The 21,763-nt window shown below is 44.4% G+C and overlaps 1 protein-coding gene across 9 annotated transcripts in view; it reads right to left on the bottom strand.

The window, feature by feature from the left end:
• Window positions 1–356: 356 nt before the first annotated feature.
• Window positions 357–21,763, bottom strand: part of LOC108934791 (ankyrin-1-like) — a 139,822-nt gene continuing 118,415 nt past the window's right edge. For 6 of the 9 annotated variants that reach the window (XM_018752883.2, XM_018752885.2, XM_018752889.2 and 3 more), the window contains 6 exons: window positions 14,314–14,941; window positions 13,479–13,815; window positions 8,060–8,143; window positions 6,370–6,522; window positions 4,982–5,075; window positions 357–3,563 (listed from right to left, as the gene is read on the bottom strand). In XM_018752883.2, the coding sequence (XP_018608399.1) occupies window positions 5,004–5,075; window positions 6,370–6,522; window positions 8,060–8,143; window positions 13,479–13,815; window positions 14,314–14,941 (1,274 nt within the window). In that variant the 3' untranslated portion in view covers window positions 357–3,563; window positions 4,982–5,003. Of the gene's footprint in view, window positions 3,564–4,981; window positions 5,076–6,359; window positions 6,523–8,059; window positions 8,144–11,097; window positions 11,824–13,478; window positions 13,816–14,313; window positions 14,942–21,763 lie in introns of those variants that run through there. The other 3 variants (XM_018752886.2, XM_018752887.2, XM_018752892.2) reach the window with 3 other exon arrangements.

Genomic DNA, 21,763 nt, shown 5'->3' with positions numbered 1-21,763 from the left:
TGGTTTCTCATTCACACTTTTGGGATGCTTGTGATGTGTTTGGAAGCTAGTTGAAATCTCATTATGGCTGTTTAGAACTTTCTCAACAGAGCCATTACCTGACCATAACACTAACAGAAATAAATGAGAAATGATAATACATGGTGTGTGTACTGCGTATGTATAGGCATATGCAGACCAGGTCATCCGGCAAAGCTCAGAGAAACTCCCAGTTCACAGTATAACAACAAACTAGCATTGTCCAGCACTTTACAAGAGCACTTTAAATTACTCACCTGAGGATGCACAAGTAGTCAACACAATTATATGGGAATTTAACTTTTTAAGTGTGTCAAGTTACATAATCAATTACATAATCAGCATTGGCCTTATATCTTTATTTATAAGACACATTTTGAAACACGAGATCTGTGTTAGAGGTATTATTTTGCAGTCAGTGGAATAGAAGCCGATAGATAATGCATAGTTTATTTACCCTGCTGTTGCGTTATAGCTCCAATGACTCCTGCAGAGACAAATTTCTTTGTTGGGATTCCATTGATTCATTGATAAACTGATTGCAGCTTAATGCAATGATTTCTGTCTCCACCTCAGTTAAACAGAACATTTAAGGATATATAACAAACAAAATGTTTTAGCACTTTTCATTTTTCATAAAAAGCTATCTGACTAAACTCAAAAAGGCCATGTTTTTCTGTAGGCATATTGCCACTATATATCTTTTCAGGTTTTTTCATATTTGTGGGGGACATTGTTAATGCCCCCATGAGCTGTTGGAGAACAAATACACACTGATACACGAGCACAGCATAGTCTTCAGTATTTCTTCTTTTTCTCGATTTGAGAATGCATTCTACAAGCTGCAATCTGATTGTTCTAAAATTATTTTCTTAATGTATAGTGTATATATACATTTCAAGGCTCATATACATTTTACATCTCCTATAAAAGCCACTTTGGTTTTCTGAGCTATTAGTTTCTTGGCTCCTCATCCTGGTCTGCATATACTTCAGTCCACAATCTCTGTGGCCAATGGGATGCACAGATCTCATAGCACAACCCCTGTGAATAGTCGACTGCAAATCACTCGAACTGTAAATCGCTTTGAGTAAGTGTGTATGAGCAACAAAATAATGACGCAAAACATGAAGTGAAAAGCTCAGAGGAAACTAGACTTAAAATGATACATATGAAAAAAAAGTCTCTCCTCTCATGATTTCATTAACTACATTAGGTAAAATTAAACAAGGAGAAGCAAATAATGAAGCTAGGATACATAACAGACCTGAATGAGGTGGAATAAAACTGAAAGTGCACAGGATTTCAGTGCCCAGGGGGAAGTGAATGAGTGCACCTTTGGAGAGTGTAAAGTAAATGGTATCTTCAAGAAGCATGAAGGCCAGGGCTTGAGAATGGAAGCTCAAAGTGTGTGTGTGTGTGTGTGTGTGTGTGTGTGTGTGTGTGTGTGTGTGTGTGTGTGTGTGTGTGTGTGTGTGTGTGTGTGTGTGAGCCCTGTGGTGAGTCACCCTGTTCAAAACAAACATATAATCACACACACAAATACACCTGCACACTCCAGCCAACCCCTATATTATTGCTGTAAGAACCAAAGTGCCAACCTTGCATGTATGAACCTTCAGAAGAAAAATGGGAGAGAAAGAGGAAAGGGGGCACAGCAAAAGGGGATGGAGCTTGGGGCATGTAAGTCTGGAACTTTAAACTCAGCTGGTTGAGAAACCGCTCATGGACAGCTGCTTGTTCTGTTGGTAGCCTTCTTTGATGAGACGGTTCATGGGCTTGTTTGTGGAGGATGCAAGAGATTCACAGTCATGGGGTCGGTATTACAGTCCGTTATCACAGTGCTTGGTGGCTATCTGTCATTGCTGCGCTCCTGAGCGAGAACGGGGGAAGTGGCTGGATGAAATTTAATATGGAGACCCCCCTTCCATCTCTGCTCCAAGGTCAAGGTCACCGAGTCAAACCTCACATCCTAACTTCTTCCCAGTCCATGGTAGACACCGGTCTGCTCCAAACCATCTCGGACTAGTGGTGTACATGGGTGGAGCGGTGCCATAGGGGCGAAAGGGGCGGGCTGTCCAATAGAGCACTGCAGCTCAGGGACGGGGGTGGAGGGTGGTACTGCAGGGTCCGGATACGGCTTTGGAAGACAGGGAGGCTACAGCTGCACTGCTGGGGTAAGGCAGCAGGGTGTGCCTGCCGATAGGAAGCACGTTGGATCACAGAGGTGTGCAGATGAGAGAGAAAAGAGACAGCGGAGTCCTCAGCTGCACAAATGGCACAGAGGATGGCTACATCTGCAAGTGGGTGGGGAAGCGCAAGCCAAAGGACGGTGCAGACAGGGACAAAGTGTCCCACTGTGAGACAGTTGGGACTGTAGGGGTGGGGGGTTAGCTATACCACCCTCCAAAAGGCTCTCTAGACATTCATACACACACACACACGCACACACGCACGCGCGCACGCACACACACACACACACATCCACCCAACAAAGGCAGGAAGGTGGGAGAGGTGGCACAAAACACTCTGTTAACCCCTCATTGAAGCCGTGAGACACCTTGAAAACTCAGTAACATCCCAAAGACAAAATGAGAACAGCAGAGTGGGGGTACAACAACAACAGCTCTAAGAAAAAAAAAACAACACACATACACAAAAACTGACAAAAAGTAGTACAGGCAGGACAACAGAAATGTTTTTTTTTTCCCCTAACACCAACACTGAGCAGTCTCAAGATATATAGTTATATATATTTAACCAAACAAGAAAATTAGGAAATAGTAGTAAAATACCAAGCCGGCAGCATCAACACATAGGGGAGCATTCAAACGTAAACACACACACACACACACACACACACACACACACACACACACACACACACACACACACACGCACACATACACACACATTCACGTAGCAATTAGTGCATATATTATGTACAACGACCAGATCTGTGGGCCAACGTGTGCCAGAGGTATGACACTGGACACTACTGGGTTGCAAATTGCCAGTGTTGTTCTGTGTTAGAATGCTCTAACTTGGGTCACAGGGCTGTTTAGTTAATGTCTGGGTTTTCCTTTTCTAAAAAGGGCCATAAATTCTTTGACCCCCTCTCCCAAACCTCACAGCCCATTGATATCCTGGTATGGGCACTGTCCCCCCTCCTAGTCCCACCCCGCCCCTCCCTGAATACCCCTTCAATCAGTATATAAGACATGCCATGCGGCAGTCAGTCATGCTCATACAGATAACAGGAAGCACATTTTTGTTGCTTTTTTCTCGGTTTGTCTGTTTTATATGAAATCATGCCTCTAGCCTATTTACTTGTTTTTTTTTGTGTTAAAAAGGTAAGAAAACTATGGATGTTGTTTCTTTCCGTCTTTGACATCAACATCATCATCATTATCCGTCTTAGCCATTTTGTCATGTTATTTCGCTTCCAGTTGGTGCTCGCATTTCGCCGCCTTGTCTTCTCCTGCTTCCTTGCCCACTGCCTGTCATGTGTCAATGAAGGGAGGTCTCGGATTCGGGATCAGCTCCTGAAGAGACGTGGAAGAAGAGAGACCCTTTAGGACAGACAGACAGTAGTGACATCTGCATCTATAGATGGACAATTGAGATTATTCAACCACAATCTAGGGTGTAACTAGGGCTTAATCCACATACATACACAAATTTTTCCCATTCACAAGTTTTTTTTTTTTTTAACAACAAAATGAAAAAACTCAAACTGATCTGACTCAGCGATGAAAAGTAAATTATACCCATGCACTCCCAGTAATAACTCTAATGCATAAGTCATCATAAATGACTTATGCGTGATAGACACAACATTACTGTGAGTGTGCCTTAATTGATCTTTATGCTTTTTAGTCACGTCTGTTCTCTCGTGCAAAAACATGCAGGCTTGTCTCTTGCTGGAAGGTTCTTTCATGAAAGCCCCAAATGGCTAAATTCACACACAAAGGGAAGGTACAGCTATCTCTCTGTGTGTGTGTGTGTGTGTGTGTGTGTGTGTGTGTGTGTGTGTGTGTATGTGTGTGAAAGAGAGAAAGATGTACTGTACTGACGGAACGCAGGTGAGACAGAAAGTGAGTCAGCTGATGTAGGGAATATATTTAGGTGCAGACAGATGCTCTGACGTGTCTTGTCTTACAGATGCCCTTGGCTACTGTTGCCTGTTAAAAACAGTCTTGGATTCAGTGGCGTCCAGCAGGGGGCACAATTTCTCTGCCTCAGCTGTAGTCTGTGAAGTTCAGGACCCTTTGTCCCAAATCAAGTATCTATTTCCACCTGATTCATTCCACCACCTGCTGTTGGCAGTGATGAACATTCCATGTGTTCATCGGTACAGTTGTACTCCAGCATCAGACGTGCCGTCATCGGTAACCAGAAATGCTCAGAACACTTCCAGGGGAGTTTAATGACAACATAACACTCTTTACCGTGCCTTCTGCGAGAGCAACAACACGTGGTGCTGCATGTAATTGGGAAAGTGCTGCTTCTCAAGAAGGAATTCGGGGCAAGTTCCCATGTACTGATCGTGATCACATCATACGGAGGACACACATGCACACGCAAGTAAGAAAGCATGCACGCTGGCAAACGCACATTTGAACGCAACGGCCACACACAGAAACACACGCTGACACAAAGACACAGCCACACAAGCATGTGCACACAAAAACACACAAGCACAAGCTCAGAACATAGGATGTCTTCAACAGAAGATGAAAACGACTTCTCGTGCCCAGAAAGAGATCATTCTGCACACAGTACTGACTAAATAAGTTGAGTTCTGCTATCCACTGCACACTCTGGTGTGAGTAAACGGGGTAGACAAACTGTGGAACTCATAAGCCCAGCAGTTTGTGAAAGCAGGGTAGCAAGGAGTGTTCTCCAGCTGAGGGTCATTGCATCAGTTAGTCAGTGGGTGGTTCATTAATGGGTCCCATACCTGTAGGGAGAGTCAGTCTGCCTCACTGCTTTACCCTCCGCAGACTGGCACGTTTCACTATCTGAGCACCTTTCTTCACATCCACAACATCGGGCTACGGCAGAGACCACCGGGGCAGAAGGTAAAGTGATTTTGGCCAGAGGGAGGAGGAAAGGGTGACGGCAGAAGGAGTGGACAGAGCAGAAGGTAGGAGCGACCACAGATTAGCAGGGGATTAGAGGACAGGGCGAGAGAGCAAGGGGAGGAGAAGCGTAGCCAGGGGCAGGGTGGCAGGGAGATGTGCGAAGCAGGTGACAAGGACAGATGGAAAGCCAGGAGGCGAAAGGGGGAAGGACGGCCGAGTCAGGATGAAGGAGGACAGAGGCAGGAAGTGGAAAAACAGGACAAAAAAATAGGATCAGAAAAAAACTGAGGAAAGACACAGAAAGCTCTGCTGGTTTAGTAGCACAGGAATGGTCAGTTATAGCTGGAACATAGGGAAGAAGTTCAGTGCATGGTCAACAGGTTACAAACATAAATATATATTCAAGACAGGGGTGGAGCAGAATGACATCACACATTCGAAGGAAACAGCGACTTCAAAAGATGTGATACTTATTTAGAAATACACACCCGTGCCCCTATAGTACGTATTACTGTTGAGAAACCTGAAAACAAACGGATGCTGATACTTGCAAGCAACCAAGTGCATTCTGAAGCACATCTCCGTCAACAGTGACTGAGCAACATCACTGACGACATTACAGCTCACTCGGCTACTCTGTGCAGGGCTCACAGGGAACAGGGAGTGTGAGATGCGCAATGGGGGCAGGACAATGAAGAAGCATGATGGGAGCAAAGGGACAGATAATGGCGCAGCAGGGTCTATGATACTTATAGTCATACACAAACCTTCAGCCCTATGGACTGTGTTAGTGACAGCTTTCTATTTCTGTTTTTGTCTGTTTCTAAATCTTTCTTTAGATCTTTTTATGGTCCTACCCAGAATTCTGCAAAGTTACCCGGAGAAGAATTACTCACTGCAGAGATATCTAGCACTGCTCCGTGCAATAGAGCCATGTGGTAAAACCCTCACGTGTGATGCCTCGTTCGGACCCTTTGCCTCAACCAATGCAGCCAAACAAAAAGCACTTCAGTGCCTTAGAACGCAGCTTTGCTCAGTTTAGTATCTTGCTTGTTATGGTCAGTAACCCAGCTCGTATTAGTATACTGAACACTACGGTAAGTGTGCCAAAACACCCGTTTCATTTTGCCTTAAATGGTGTCAGTCCAAACTGGCCCAGACTATAGCAGTTCAGCACATCCTGGCATGCGTTGGCACACAGCAACCCTGTCTGAACCTGAAACAGGTCTGCCAATAGCCTGATTGTCCTCCTACCCCAGCCCACCTTGCTGCTGTCCCGACCCAGGATGGCGTAGTTCATGAACTGCTCAGAGTTGGGCTCCAGTTCAGCAGGTTCCTGTGTCAAGCCCTCCACGCTCACCGGCTGACCACCCTCCTCGCCAGGGCCCTTGCCCCTCCGAACCACCTTCCGCACGATCTGCCACACGAAGGAAGGGCAAGATTGCTGTTAGCAGTACTATTAGTGTGATATCTTCATAGGCGCTTTTATCCTAAACAACTTGAACACCTTATAGTTCAGACACCGGGATATTTACTGAAGTTGATGTTGGTTGAGCATAGTGATCCTAGATGCAAGATTCTTCTTTTGACTTGAAAAATCAATCTTTTCAGTATTATCCCAGTTCCACTAGACTGCCTTGTGCCTTCATGTAGTGGAGGACTTCAACAGGGGAATAGATTTTTTTTTGTAAAAAGGGGATATATGATCTTGGGAGAACAAGATGGACTAAGGAGGAAGACAGACAGGTGCACACCCTACCGACACCATCAGAGTATCTGAGCTACTCTGTTCAACCGACTAAACTGACTATTGAGAATACATTCTGCTTCGTATTGTTATTTTACTTTCTAGTTTCAAGTATTTATGGTCTTCTTTTGATGAGATGCTGGTATGGACCACACACTATCTCAAAACCCTGCTGCAAGCTTGTTATACATTTTTCTGAAATTCCATCTCTATGTTTACACTCTCTCATCATTAAGATTATGGAGATGATAATGACCACATTAATGGTGAGGATAAGAATTATTTTTGTGATTTCTTACTTTAATATTTACTATGACATTGTATAATCTTTGCCTTTGCTCTGCAGCTGAAGATAGCTTAACTGAGTCACCCTTGGAAATCCCAAAATCTACCCTAAGATGGAACACTGGCAAACTCTTCAAATGTGTAGACTCTGATCAAAACAGACCATTGCACCTACTATGTAAATAATAGCCTTGGTTTAATTCACTCTCTGAATGACTGTCTTGGGTTAAATTACCCTCTGAATGATAATTCTGGCTTAATAAACTTTCTGAATGATAGCCTTGACTCAGTCTATTTTTGGGATAATAGCCTTGACTTAGTTCACTCTCTGAATGATAGGCTTGGCTTAGTTCACTCTCTGAATGATAATCTTGGTTTAAGGTTCTCTCAGAATCACAGCCTTGGTTTAGTTTATTCTATGAATAATACACTTTGCTTAAGGGATTCTCAGAATGACAGCCTTGACTGAGTTCACTCTCAGAATGATAGGCTTGACTTAGTTCATGCTCTCAATAACAGCCCTGGCTTAGTTCACTCTTTGAATGATAACCTTGGCTTAGGTTACTCTCAGAATGATAGCCTTGACATAAGATACCTTCTGAAGGATAGTCTAAGTCTACTTTCTAAATGATAGTCTTTGCTTAGTCCACTCTCTGTTGTCTTTCAGTAGGTATGCCTTTCAGGAACTTTACACTTCCTCTTTGAAAGAGCTTAACAACTTTTTATCAGTGGTATGTAATTGGCCAGTGTGTAAAGGGTGGGATCACTGTGGTCAAGGGTGGGACTATGTGCAGAGAATAGGGCCAGTATATTAAGAGTGGGTCCAGTGTGCAGAAGGCTGGACCAGTGCATAAACTGTGGGGTCAGTATAATGAGAACAGGGCCAGCGTACTGAGTATGATACTTTGTGAGTGAAGCTGACCTTCTTGGTGACAATGTTCCCGTGCTCATCAGTGAACTGCTCCTCACTCACTTGTTCTCCGGGGATATCCTCCAGCTCATCTCCCTGCAACACAATGTCAGACAGCATCACTCAGTGCCCTGTACGGCACGCTGTGAGGGCCAGTCCCGGGGCCCGGCACAGCAAACGACTGACCGCCACTTAACTTGGCATCGCACCCCTCCCAGCCCCAGGGAAAACAGTCCACCTCAGAACACAAGACAACATACCAACTGAGAAGGGACATCAAGTGCACTGGGGTACAAAATGGTACACAATGTAAAAGATATACACATTTATTTATTTAATTGTGACTTTTCTCCAAAGCTCCTTAGAATAATTTACTCATTTATATAACAGAGCAATTCTCACATGAGCTATTTAGGGAAAATACCTTGGTCAAGGGTACTACAACAAGAAGACAGAACTGGAACCAGGCTCCTTCAATTCCAAAGGTGGCAGCTCTAGCCACTACGTCACCTGCTGCCCCCAAAACAATACGTAATAGTTCAAAATAAATTATCATATGTGCTGTGTTTCATAGTTACTGCACAGCAGTGCTATCTGTACTATATGTGTTGTATTCTCATTGGGAGCCTGTATTGCTCCTTTGAAAACAACAGAAATATCAACTGGAAAACAAGAAGAAGCTGAGTGTTCGTCACATTTCGTGGTAAGGCAGTGTTTTTGTGCAAAGAAGTTAGTTGCAGAATGTGCTAGGGGTGGTAGTGGGAGGTGGGACACAAAGCACCAGGAGTCAGAAATACATGTTAGGCATCCAGTCCACTCCAAAAATAGCTCCTCGGAGAACTCATCTCTCTCTCTCTCTCATTCCCTCCTTCCCTCTCTCCCTTGGTTACTATACTATGTGTTGACACTGCAGTTTGTACCTGCACTACACTTTTGCATCTGCACTTTGTCAGACAGTGGAAGTACAGAATATAACAAAGACATGAGTACACCTGCAGTCATCTACAGTGCAGAAATGAGCAAGGCATCCTTTGGAGGGATACACCAGAGCTCATCGGATTGTACACACAGAGTGTGAATGTGACGGCCACAGTCCAAGGAGTAGCATCTCACAGTACTCCAAATACTCCAGCTCCTCTTCTAAGGGCAGATTTCAAGAAATATTGCTTTTCAAAACATTACTTTTGCTGTCCTGTGTTCCCATTGTTTACTTTCCTCTTGGTTTTTAGTTGCATTTACCTGTCAAAATGAGGCATTATGTATTGTATGTGAACAACACTTCATTGCTTTGTTTGTGCGTCAGCATAATAAATCTAGTGGAACTGATTAATAGAAAAAGGGAGGGGGGCAAAGAGGGCCAGACTACACTGATGGAGTGTCTCCAAACAGTAGCTCTAAGTAATGTAAATAACAACCGATTAACTAATTGACATAACTAAACCCTTGTTTCCACACCTGGTCCTGAAACCCATGAGAGTAGTGCTCCCATATTTCGGAGAAATGCCTCTCATGTTGTCAGCAATGTTATTAGGGAGTAAAAGAAAATCCCCTCCATCTTCCAAATCCCAACTCATCAGAACCAGCTCTATTGTTAGGTGAGGGGAGGGGGTTATCGGGACTTTGTTGGGGGATTTATTATCGTCAGGCTCCCAAATTGCAGCAGCATCTGACAAGATGATTCCTGAGCTTGTAGGCCACAGTCAGGGGTGCGGACAATCAGCAGGTTTCAATAAATAGAATGGAACACAAGGCCATGGCGGATTACCATCCAACCTTGTTCTGGGGGACCCTACAAATAGGAAGTGCTTCACATCTGACTTAATCAACCACTGCAAGAATCAGAAGGTCACACAGTAATCCTACCACATAGCCTGCAACTGGAATGCCAGATGAGCTTCATAAGTTAGGAGGTCCTGAACTACCAGACACAGCTGAGCTTTGAGGACAGCTCTCCAAGCCAAGGAATGAATGAGAGAAACATGTGGCTCCCGGAGTTAAAATAGAACAAAGGGTCTGTAAAGCCATCAGTGCTCATTCGTTCCTGGTAACCTTTTTAGGACCACAGAATGGACGATCAGAGAATTAGGAAAACGTGTATTTTCAACACCATCAGTGTGAATCAATAAACATCTCAAATACAGATACTTTTTTCTGAAACAGTCCATTCTGTATTATAATATACAGCTTGAAGTATCACAGATTTATACATCTATGGCACGTTTATTTAGCTAACAGTCTTCTTCAAAACAACTTACACGGTCTCTGCTGTTTATACTGGTGGATAATTTTCACTGGAGCCGTACAGTAAGTATCTTGCTCCCCAATAATACAGCAGGAGGTAGGATCTGAACATGGCTCCCTCAAGAAGAAGGCAACAGTTAAAATTACTACGCCACCTGCAGTCCCTATTAAGAACCCCTACAGAACTGCTCTGTAGTGCAAATTTCGTTCTGGGGAATGTGTCTAGAAACTGGTCTTTGAACACAAAACAGGCTGAAAAACCATACAAGTTCAAAACACATTGTCAAAACACAATATACGCACAGTACCTTGTCAACAATAACCTCGAATAGGAACAAAAGCGACTTCGCTACTGCACAGCAAAGAGTGTGGCAGCTCCACTCATGCTTTTGCAAGTCACAGACTGTTCATGGGTGCCTTTCTGTGGCCTGTGTGTGTTCCCAGGAGAGTGCCACTTGTCACAGTTCACTTGCTTTAAAAATAAACTAGCTCAGAAGAGGTTATGTGAACAATACGGAGCTACAGCCAACGGCAAAACGATGACTTCATGTGTGTTTATTTGTTGCTCTTAGTCTGCAGCTAAAAACAGTTCGCTTAAGGCTCAATATGACACTTTTTTTTGAACCCCATGCCTCCAGAATGCTGCACTACTGGATCCTAATAATAAATAACAGTACTTTTGTACAATGACTGTCCCTTGAGCTCACTGAAACAGTCTCGACACACTTGCCTGCGGTCTCTGAGAACAGTGTCTCCCTCTTTCTCCTTTATACTGCCCCTGTTTGTCTCCCTGACCTGCCTGCTGGTACCTTCAGGATAACCCTGCGGCGGACCACCCGGGTGGTGATATTCTCCTCCTCGTCAGCGGTACCGTCCAGTTCTCCAAGCTCTCGGTCCAGCTGTGTGTGCACCCACATGAGTGCGGAGCGCACTGAGCCGCTAGCAATGTGCAGCACGTTCTGGCAGCTGATGACCAAGAAGGCCAGCAGCACCAGGCTGAAGAAGAGCTCCGTCACCAGAGCCCACATGGCTCCAGGAGGCCAGGGGTGGGAATGGCCGGGCTCACTCTCTTCTGTTCCCTCGCCCGATCCAACTCCCCGGCTGCCTGGTCTCTCTCAGCCTCCGGCTTTCACCAGCGAAAGGCAAGTACTTGTCCAGTGCCCCAGTGCCACCCTAGCTCTGCCTATCACTCCTTCCCTCATCTCATGCCCTGGATGGTGGGCGTCGCCCATTGGGCCGCTCTAACCGTGGGGCTGTATTTCTTCTGTCCCCCCGCTTCCAAAAAAAACTATCTTCCCCTACCCCACAGGCCCCTCACTCTTGAGTATGGGGGGTGTTGACTTTAAATACCATGACTGTTGTGCACAAGTGTGTTTGTGTGGGTGTATGAGTGTGAGAACTCCAGCTCTGCTGTGCCAGCTGTACTATTTTTTTCTGGAAGCCCTGCATTCCAGTATTTGACTCTTTCAACCAATGCATCTTAATCAATGCTTGATTTATACCAATACACTAGCTGTGGTGGCAAACGAATTACTAAACACTGTTAATTTTTCTATGTGTGGGTCCATTCCAATGTATCAAATATGTGATTTTTAAAATCATTTTAAAAATAATTTTTAAAATCCTGTTTAACATGATTGTAATCTTATGTGTAAATAAAATGTTTTATTTTAACAAAATACAGCATATGGACAATTAAATTAGATTAAATATTCTTTTAATATTTGCACTTAACTGTATGGTATTCTGCGGTGAACTGGTGTCCCATGCAAGATATACCTCCTTGCTTTGTGCCCAATGCATCTGGGGTAGGCTCTGGTTCATGGCGACCCAAGGACAAATGGTTACTGAGATTGGATGGACAGATTATGTGATAATTCCAGTATCTGGCCATGTGCAGATGAACTGCAGACAGCTAAAATGCTAGCGTTAAATCAGCTATGAGAGAGTTAAATCCACAGAGCATAGAAACCCTCCCAGCACTGATTTCACTCTGACAGTGTGAAAACTGCAATGACACAGGTGTGCAACACACAGATGTAGATGTGCAGCACACAGACACTGAGAGTAACTCAGACTGCAGCTGCCACCCCTTGGAAGTGCCAGCAGAATTACTGCAGCTGCTCTGTACACAGCTGCAAGTCCAACACATGCTCACCCCAATATGTCTTTTTCAGAGCCCTGTTGTGGGCAGATTCAAAGCACACAACACGTGGCGTGTGTCTGTGCTGCAACCGAAGCTCAAACACCTTTCAATGCAGGTCCCCCTGCAGTTTGCCTGACCTTTTCACACCTGTCTGCACACAGCCCTCGCTCCAGGTCGTAAGGAATAGACCAATACAAAAGGACTGGCCAAGTGAGCAGCGCTGGATGACTGAATTATGATGGACATATCCAAAACATTTCAGCTGCCAAACACATTCTTAATTCCTTTACTTTCTAACTATAGAGGTTGTATGCCAGCTGTTGGAAAAAGAACTAAAAACTGACATCTTGGAACTGTGAAGTCACGCTGGTGAACACAAGTAACCCAGCTCACTTCTCATTTTTTATTTTTCATGCACAAACCCACCGACCTCTGAGCCTCCCTTCTGATTCCTCATCTCTAAGTAAGTGCATGACGGGGACTGGGAGAAGCCATCCCATTTTAGAGCGTTAAAGCTTTGCCAGTACGCTAAGCAACAGCATGATGGAGCAACGAAACGCGGGGGGCAGGGTGGCAAGAAGGATGGGGTGGAGGAGGGCTATATTTGGCTTATCAGCTAGTGCTTCTGTCCTTCTTAGGCTGTGCCTGCCTTGGGAAAGGGAAAGAAAGTGTGTGTGGCTCTGTGTGTGTGCACGCGCATGTACAGCAGACCTTCTGCTCCAGACGTGCTGATGAAACAGGAAAGAAAATACAAAACTGCATGTTCATTTTTAGTCTGGGAAATCACATTGTAACAAACTATATGAATATTTAAAAAATTGTATTTAAATTCTAAATATGAATTATACTGTATTTAAATAGTTGAATAGCTGACTAGCGGTGGTGAGGAATATAAACATTACACTTCTGTTGAACTCTGAAACTGGGCCGGTGCAAGAGTTCATTATGAGTAGTTAAAATCCCTGTCAGAGGACAGTAAGACAGGGACATTGAAAGATTTTGATGTGGGTTGGGGGTGTGGTGGAGCCCCCTATGGACACTGACCTGCCCACTCAGCCGTGCTTCCTCCCAGGCCCTTAGTTCTGGTGCCCGATGCGAAAAGCCCAGCCCCTTCTCAAAGGGCTGTGTGCCACGGAAGTGCCCGTGCAGGACTTCTGAGTGCCCTAAGTCCCGCACTGGCTGCAATAGGGACTCCTGGGAAACGCGGGACTGGCTGGAGTCTCCACCCACCCCGATGCGTACTGATGACATCGCCGACTCGGCCTGCTTCAGCTTGGACCCTGCTGCACCTCCAGTCCAGTTCTGAGCAGAGTCCAGGGCTGAGGTCCAGCCTGGGGTTGGCTGCTCCTGCAGATAGGACAGGAAGGAGCTGCTGCTAGACCTGCAGAAGAGACGGACGTGTAGCGGGGGAGTCAGAGACAGGAATAAAAGCATAAACATTTGCCCCTTCCCCTCAGTTTTCAATGACAAATCATTGGGAAAAAGGAAGTAAAAATATGTGTTAACATGTAAACACACACACACACACACACACTTTCGGAACCGCTTGTCCCATACGGGGTCGCGGAGCCTACCCGGCAACACAGGGCGTAAGGTAACACACCCAGGACGGGACGCCAGTCCATCACAAGGCACCCCAAGCGGGACTTGAACCCCAGACCCACTGGAGAGCAGGACTGTGGTCCAACCCACTGCGCTACCGCACCCCCCATGTAAACAGTTCTTTTCATTGTAAACATTTGTTGTTCTTTTGATTGTATGAACCAACAGATACATTTGTGTGGACTTTGTATAGAGTCAGAGTTACATGGTATGGACATATGCTTTGTAAGCTTTAAATAGGAATACTGAGACTCAACACATAAAGGGTGCATCTCACCTGTCTCCGTTACGCTCAGTGACCCGTGTGAGTCCAGGTGATTCACTCAGGCGGGCATACACCCGCTGCTGTCCTGCAACGAGAGAGAGCCCTTCCTCTGAACTCGGCCTTTCAACTCCTTCTCCTTCTCCTGCCACTATTCCGGTTCCAGCTGTCATGCTGCTGCCCGCCGCCACCTCCGACCTCCTGACCTCCGACCTCTGACCTCCGTCCAGCCCGTTGTGGTTGAACCCGATGCTGCTGTGCTCCGAGTCCGCCCCTGGCTCTGTGTCGTCCTCCACCAGCTCCATGGAGCCACTGAGCCCCCCCCCTCCACTGGCCCCACTGGCCCCACTGCTGGGCCGGCCCAGGCTCCCGTATGGTAGTGACAGTGCCCCTTCCAGTTCGTCGGCATTGCTCCACTCCAGTGAAAGTGAGGAGTCCTCAACGGCCACCAGGGAGGGGCTGGCCCCCGAGGGCCACACCTGCACCTCGGACATCTCCATGAGCGTGTCCTCCTCGGTGGTGGCGATGGGCGCGCACTCCATGCTGGACACCTCCTGCCAATAGGGCTCCCCCCCGACTGGGGAGGGCAAGCTGTACTGCATGGAGGAAGGAGAAAGCAGCTCCTCCTGTGCCACACCGTAACCTGGAGCGAGACAGAGAGAGGCACACTGACACGGGCCCCCCTTGCCTCCGACGGACCCCTGCATCATACCCTCTGGCCTCTAAGCCCCAGACGAGGGATGCCTCTGTCTGGAAGGGACATGAATACCCCAGAAGGCAGGGGAATAAGTGGGGGAAGGGGATATCTGGGGGACAGGAAAGGTATCGGGGTTTTGGGGAAGATGCGGGGTAGTGCCAGGGGGGGCGGAGCCAAGGGGCAGCTGTTTCTGGGTTGATCTCAAGCATCAGCCAGCATTAGCAGTACGAGCAGAAAAATAGTAAAATACTGAAAAAGAGAAACAGAGTCCGACCCCGCAAAATGGGTATGGTGGTAGGACTCTGTTGGCAACTAGCTGTGGGGGTAGGAAGAGGAATTATGGCAACTAGAATCAGCAAGGTGTTTCACTGCCTGCTATGGCCAGGCACTGTGCAGGCATATCAAAATTCAGGGAAATGTACCAGCATAGTCAAGCTGGCAGGCAGACATGCAGACAGTCTGGAGTGTGCGCACACATACATACACTCCCACACCCAAACAAGCACACAAAGAAATATACATGATTCCAATTACATGTCACACAAATACTGAAGACCTATGAAATACACACACACTACACTTAAAATTCCATAGTTGTGTATACACATACGCTTTTAACCAAATAACCATCCTTGTGCATCCACTCAAAAACACATGCTCCAGTTTTATGGCCAGACAGACTCACAAACACCATCCATAAAAACACACACTAAACTTTTTAACAGATATAGCCTTCCCAACTCAAAAATACTGTCACTGTTCACTTTACATCCTCAATTTTACATTTTTTGAATTTTACATACTTTGAATGTAGAATATGTATTACAATAGAAATAAAGAATATATCAAAAGGAAAACTAATGTAAAACCATCCAACCACGCAACCAACCAACCAATTAATCCTCAGTTCAGTCTGAGACACAATTTTACTGTTTTGATAAAAAATAATATTGTTCTGTTAATCATCTAAGCATTTGCTTCCAAATCAAGAGGAGAAAGAAGAAGAAAAGTGTAAGACAACAGTTGGAGATGAAGATCCAGATCATACTAAAGGGTAAGGAGCCAAGAACAAAAGACAACTTTCACCATTCGAGTAGAAAATTACACCTATAAAAATCCATTCTAGACCCATTCTAGATGGATCCTTGTCTCTGAGTATATGTTTGTGCAGTCACGTGTAACCATGTTTCAAAAAAGACGTCAATTTCTGGAAATAGTTCTTTAAAGAGTAAAAAATAAAAATATTATAACCTTCAAACAGTATATCTTTTGAAGGTTATAATATCTTTTATAATACACACACACATTTTCAGAACCGCCTGTCCCATACGGGGTCGCGGGGAACCGGAGCCTACCCGGCAACACAGGGAGTAAGGCCGGAGGGGGAGGGGACACACCCAGGACGGGATGCCAGTCCGCCCCAAGGCACCCCAAGCGGGACTCGAACCCCAGACCCACCGGAGAACAGGACCTGGTCCAAACCACTGCGCCACCACGCCCCCCCTCTTTTATAATATCTTTTATAATATCTTTTAATGAAATTGAGGATTAAGGTAATTTTCCCATAGCAACAGCTGAACGAGCAACAGTATCCCTGTAGGCTGTTCTAACGTGACATCATTCAGGCCATGAAAAACCCACACTATTCAATAACCATTCAGCTTGGGTAGTTGAACATTTATCACCTGAGGTGTCTGCTACCTATGGAATTACACTTTGGTCATATTTTTGAGGAATGGACAGAGGAAGAGTCAAACAGGTGGGAAAACACATTGCCATGTGAAAGACTTTTTGACTGACTTGAAAAAGTGACTGAAAAAATGAGAAATACAAAAAAAGATGTTGAGAAAACAAGGACAAAAATAAAACATACAGTAGAAAGAAAACGATTTAGAGCTGTGTATGTACTGTACTTGTGTGGCATCCCTGTGAAGGGCAGACTGTAATTTGAGTGCCGATCCGGGTTAGTGCTGACTCTGAGCGGGGTATTAAAGACATGTGCCTGGCAGCTGAACCTCGCTGCCCTCTCTGTCATACTGTGATGACAGCTTGTCCAAATGTGGCCTGCAAACCAGGGTAATGATAAGGTGAAGTACCTGAGAGCCCTTAACATGGTGAGTATGTGTGCACACCAACAGGAGCCTCACATTTCCTGACACGACTCACAGATACACAGCGTACAACCTGACCATTTTCCATATCAAGTTGTTGTTAGTATTTACGAGAGGTGTGTGTCCTGTCATGCAGTGGAAACACTCTTGGCCCAGATGAAATTTTTCGTGGTGTAAGAGAGAGGAAACTGCACGTAGCAGGACAGGTGAACGTTGACACTGTTTGACGTTAGTCTTTGGGAAATATGGAGTGAACACAGGATGTGTGTCCCTGTGTAAACATGGTAATACTTTTGTACAAGTGGCTCAATAAACTATTACAATCATCCAAAGGGCAATATAAAATCGTCAGATAAGTTGATCAAAAAACAGAAAGGCATGACTCTGGCTACAGGACACAAATATATTTCTTGTCATCCACCTGCTTACCCAGTTATAGATGTCTCTGTCTTTACCTCTCTCTGTCTCCTGTGTAGAATGATTCTGCTTCTGATGAATGGACTGTGCAATGGCACAAAAAACACAGGCAGCACATACACACTGTTTGACAGTCTCTCTATGTTTGGGGGATAAACACAGTAGAGCTCTCATTCAGTGTGAGTGTTGGTCATTATATCTGAAAGTGTGCACTGATGAGAACTGAGCCTTTTTGTGGGTGGTGGGCATTTTGGGTGTTGTCGGGGGGATGGTGGCACTGGTGATCTGGTTCAGTGGTGAGGACAGTAATGCAATGAAGTTGTGGAGACATCAAAATCCACCTACCATAGAAAAACACTGAACAGGAGGCTCACAACAAGAACTCATAGAAACACAAACACACACACAGAAACACCAAAACACAGCTTGTGGTGCACTGGAATACATATGGAGCGGCACGGTGTAACACTCAAAGCAGCACACAGACACAAGTACAGGGTGAAACGCGCTCATAAGGGACATAAAGAGGCACTGAAAGGTTCATAGAGTGACAACATCACAAGTGAAGCCGCAGATGGGCTTAAACCAGCAAGGGAACAGGGGAAGGTGGATACAGAGCTCAGTGAGATGCATACAGACACAGTACCCAGGTCAACACTGGTTATAAACACAGTAAAAAAGGTAATTAATGACAAACTTTTTTGTTTAAAAAAGAGAATTAGTCAGAGACATGCCATGCACAGTCATGCGTGTTAGACAATTGACACTGACACAGGCATAAATCCCGACTCCATCCCACAAAAGACCTCTCCCTTTACCCTGTTTCCTGGGTTAACAACAAGGGGGCAAAGGAGGACACGGGATAGGAGTGGGCTGCAGGCACATGCACATACAATAGGCAGTAGATAGGATAAGGACGACAGGCAAACAGAAATGGGGCAGTTTGTAAAGACTGGGACCGGGTACAACCCTCCCTCCATTGCAGAGCACAGGGTGTGGGTTGGGAGTTACGGACGGAGCAGCCGAAAAAGGTGGATCGAAGGAAAAAAACACACGACTGATTCGTAAAAGAAGACAGATGAAAGTAAGAATCAGGGCCAAGAGTAGGTCAACATGGGGCTGACATGAGGTCAGAGGCCGGAGAGGAGAGGTGAGAGGAAGAAGAGGAGGGCGGCTGGGCTGCAGATGACATGTGCAGAGAAACAGAGAGACAAGGGACAGAGTCACAGGAACAGGTGCGGGAACCCCAAAGGGCCAAACAGAGCTCACACTACTCAGGGTTACAGGGCTAAATGAGGGAAAGGCCCCCGCTTATTGCACCCAAATACACAGCACGTGTTGTACATCCAGCCATGCTGTCTGGTATCCACTGGTATCTATCTGAAAATAATCGCTAAGCTAAAGTGTTTCCAGAATTTTCTGGAAAGAATACCACTGTGTGCTTGCATATAGCTAATGAAAACTAGTAGCTCTAATGGAGCGCTGTCATGCATATATATTCTGATACAGAACAGATCACTTTCAAAGCTCTCCAAAGGAGACTACATCGTTGCAGAATGCTGACGTTCTCATTCTCAGAAGTTCGCCATCTTTAAACAATGAATCATGGGATGAAAAATGAAGACCAGGCCCACCCTGGCAAGACAGTGGCCTGCAGCAGGATGCAATCCTGCTTGCAAAAGAGACACAGAGAGTCCCTGTTTCTTTTGCATTCACTTCAGTACACCAGACATTGGCATCCTCATCAGTGCTGCTGCGTGAATGAGAGACCTCTCTTGAGCAAATGCACACACTCCCTGTCAGGTCCTGATCCCCGACCTTGGACAGGAGCAGTTTCACTGTAAGAGGGTAAGAGTAAATGAGATGGGGAATATTCATAGAAACACATTTACAAAACAAATGCCTCTTCCCTAACTAGAGACTGTACGCTTGCAGCTCCCTTGCAGTCATGTTTCATGTGGGATTGGCCACTTTAATACCCCACCTGCACCCTATTCCCTAAGTCAGTGGTAAGGGTCATGCTGGCTCTCCATTGTAGTCAAGTATAAATATACATGTCTTTGAGTGATCAGTTGTTCATAATCAGAGAGAAGCAATGAGCCAAACAGCTTTGACCTGAACCCCACGGCATGGTCAGGATGGTTATGTGTTTTGCCATATTAAAACACACCTGTTCCTATTATTAATTCACAAGATAACCCTTTCTTTCAGTTTTGTTTTTACAATCAGAGTTAAAAATAAAAAATGTGACAGTATAAGGACTATATCACAATTAAACACTTCAGGTTATTTAGTACTGGGAAAAAGGCTGCAAATGTGTACAGGTTGTGTATGGCGCACAGATTAGAGATAATATGTAATATGGTATGTAGGTTATTTCAGTCATATGGTGAGAAAGCCACTGTCATATATGTAGTAGATATCTAATATGGATATTCTGTATAGATGAAAAGGTTTATGTACTGTTGTGGATAGTTGACTTTCATCTTTAGTGTACAGCAGAACTTTTAACACACAACTTTTTTTTACTATATATAAGGAAAATTGCATAGCTGCATCATGAATGTTATGGTGGCATTATGGGAACAGAAGGAGTACTTAAAGGTATTTAAAATTCCATCTGTTGGTGAAATGCACTTTTGTTTTCAGTGAGTTGTGCACTTTGGAGAAAAGCATCCGGTAAATGAAGAAATGTAAATGTAAAGTATGTGCTTTTAAAAAGCTTGCAGTTCTGAGTACAATTTAAATTTGAATTAATTTTAATACATTTTGTAACAACCAGCAATTTGTGGCATCTTTGTCAATTAACAATACAGCTGTAATGCACCCTTCCTTCGAATAACAGGGTCCTTCCTGTACAATGAAAAGCGGGTACAACAGCCTATGAAAGCATGTACCGTTATTTCATACAACCGGATTATTATTCAGTACAGCAGAATTTTTTTCCAGTAATATGGGTTTTCTTCATCACCTCCTATGTCTTTCACTCTGCGAAACATGCAGATACTATTTATCTGTAAATAATACTATATGTACTTCCTACTTCCCGTCACATGACAGTCTCAACCAATCACACTGATTATTGCAAATCTAACTCACAACTAGAACAGTGATCAATATTAACTTTTATAAATAAACTAAATAAAAATGTAAATATTAACCCAATTACTTAAATTATAAGTGGTTTTATAACAACCTGTGATGGACTGGGGTTCTGTTGAGTTTGTACCCTAACTAGCGTTACACCCTGTGCCTTAAGAATAGGCTCTGGACCACCCTGACTGTGACTTGTACAAACAGAACTGAGCAAGAGTATCAGGTCTTTCATGACAGGAATACCCTTAGACTACTGCAAATAAATTGTTTGTGTTGTAGCTTACTAGTCTGAGCACAAAGGTGAGCCTTGCAGTCCAAAAATTATTCACTGTCTTCTGAAGGCATTGTACCAGTTTTAATAATTTGGAGAATAACCGACTGGATTCAATAGTAAATACATTTACAAATATTATTAAATTCTTTGATGTTTCTTAGGACATTTATAAAAAATGCCATTTATTTTGGTTAATTTTACATTTTTGGTGACCTATTTTTTGTCTGGGAAAAATGATATTTTTCTTCAAAAAATAATGGCAATTGTATATATCCTTGCAATGGGACTTTGCTCAACAGGGTGATTTCACAGAACAAATTAATTTCATTGGGAGGGGTGTATACCAAAGACAACATGAGGCTTGCTGCTCTTAAGAACAGAATGAGTGCAGGTAGAGTGATGCCATGACCTATGTCTATCTCAGAGACTGGCTACAGCAATAACAAACCTTGCTGAAAATTTGAAATGCAACAGATATGACATCAAATACTACAGAACGCATATCACTTTGTCTGCCAATTAGCTCAGTAGGAACGGGAATTGCTTCACGGCTGCTGTATGTTTGTAAGGATGTTTACAGTGTGCCAGTGCAGATCAATGCAACTCTATGTGAGCAGAATGTTTCACTCTCATTGTTTGTCCATAATCACCTTTCACTCCTGAGTAACAAAATAAGCTTTTGTCTACCATCACATTGAACTGCTATCAGTTTTTGATGCGACTAAAAATACTAGTGTAGGTGTATAGGTATGAACTATTGAAACCAATCTGTGTATATAATATCATGCTTTTTATAGTAATGAATCTAAAATTTTACCCGCCTGAACAGAAAACAGAAGACTCACCAGTTTTCTGACACACAGTGCTCAC

This window comes from Scleropages formosus, chromosome 1 (assembly GCF_900964775.1).
Source record: "Scleropages formosus chromosome 1, fSclFor1.1, whole genome shotgun sequence".
Taxonomy (NCBI): domain Eukaryota; kingdom Metazoa; phylum Chordata; class Actinopteri; order Osteoglossiformes; family Osteoglossidae; genus Scleropages; species Scleropages formosus.
The sequence above is the reverse complement of the archived record's forward strand: the minus strand, read 5'-3'. Positions and strand labels throughout refer to the sequence as shown.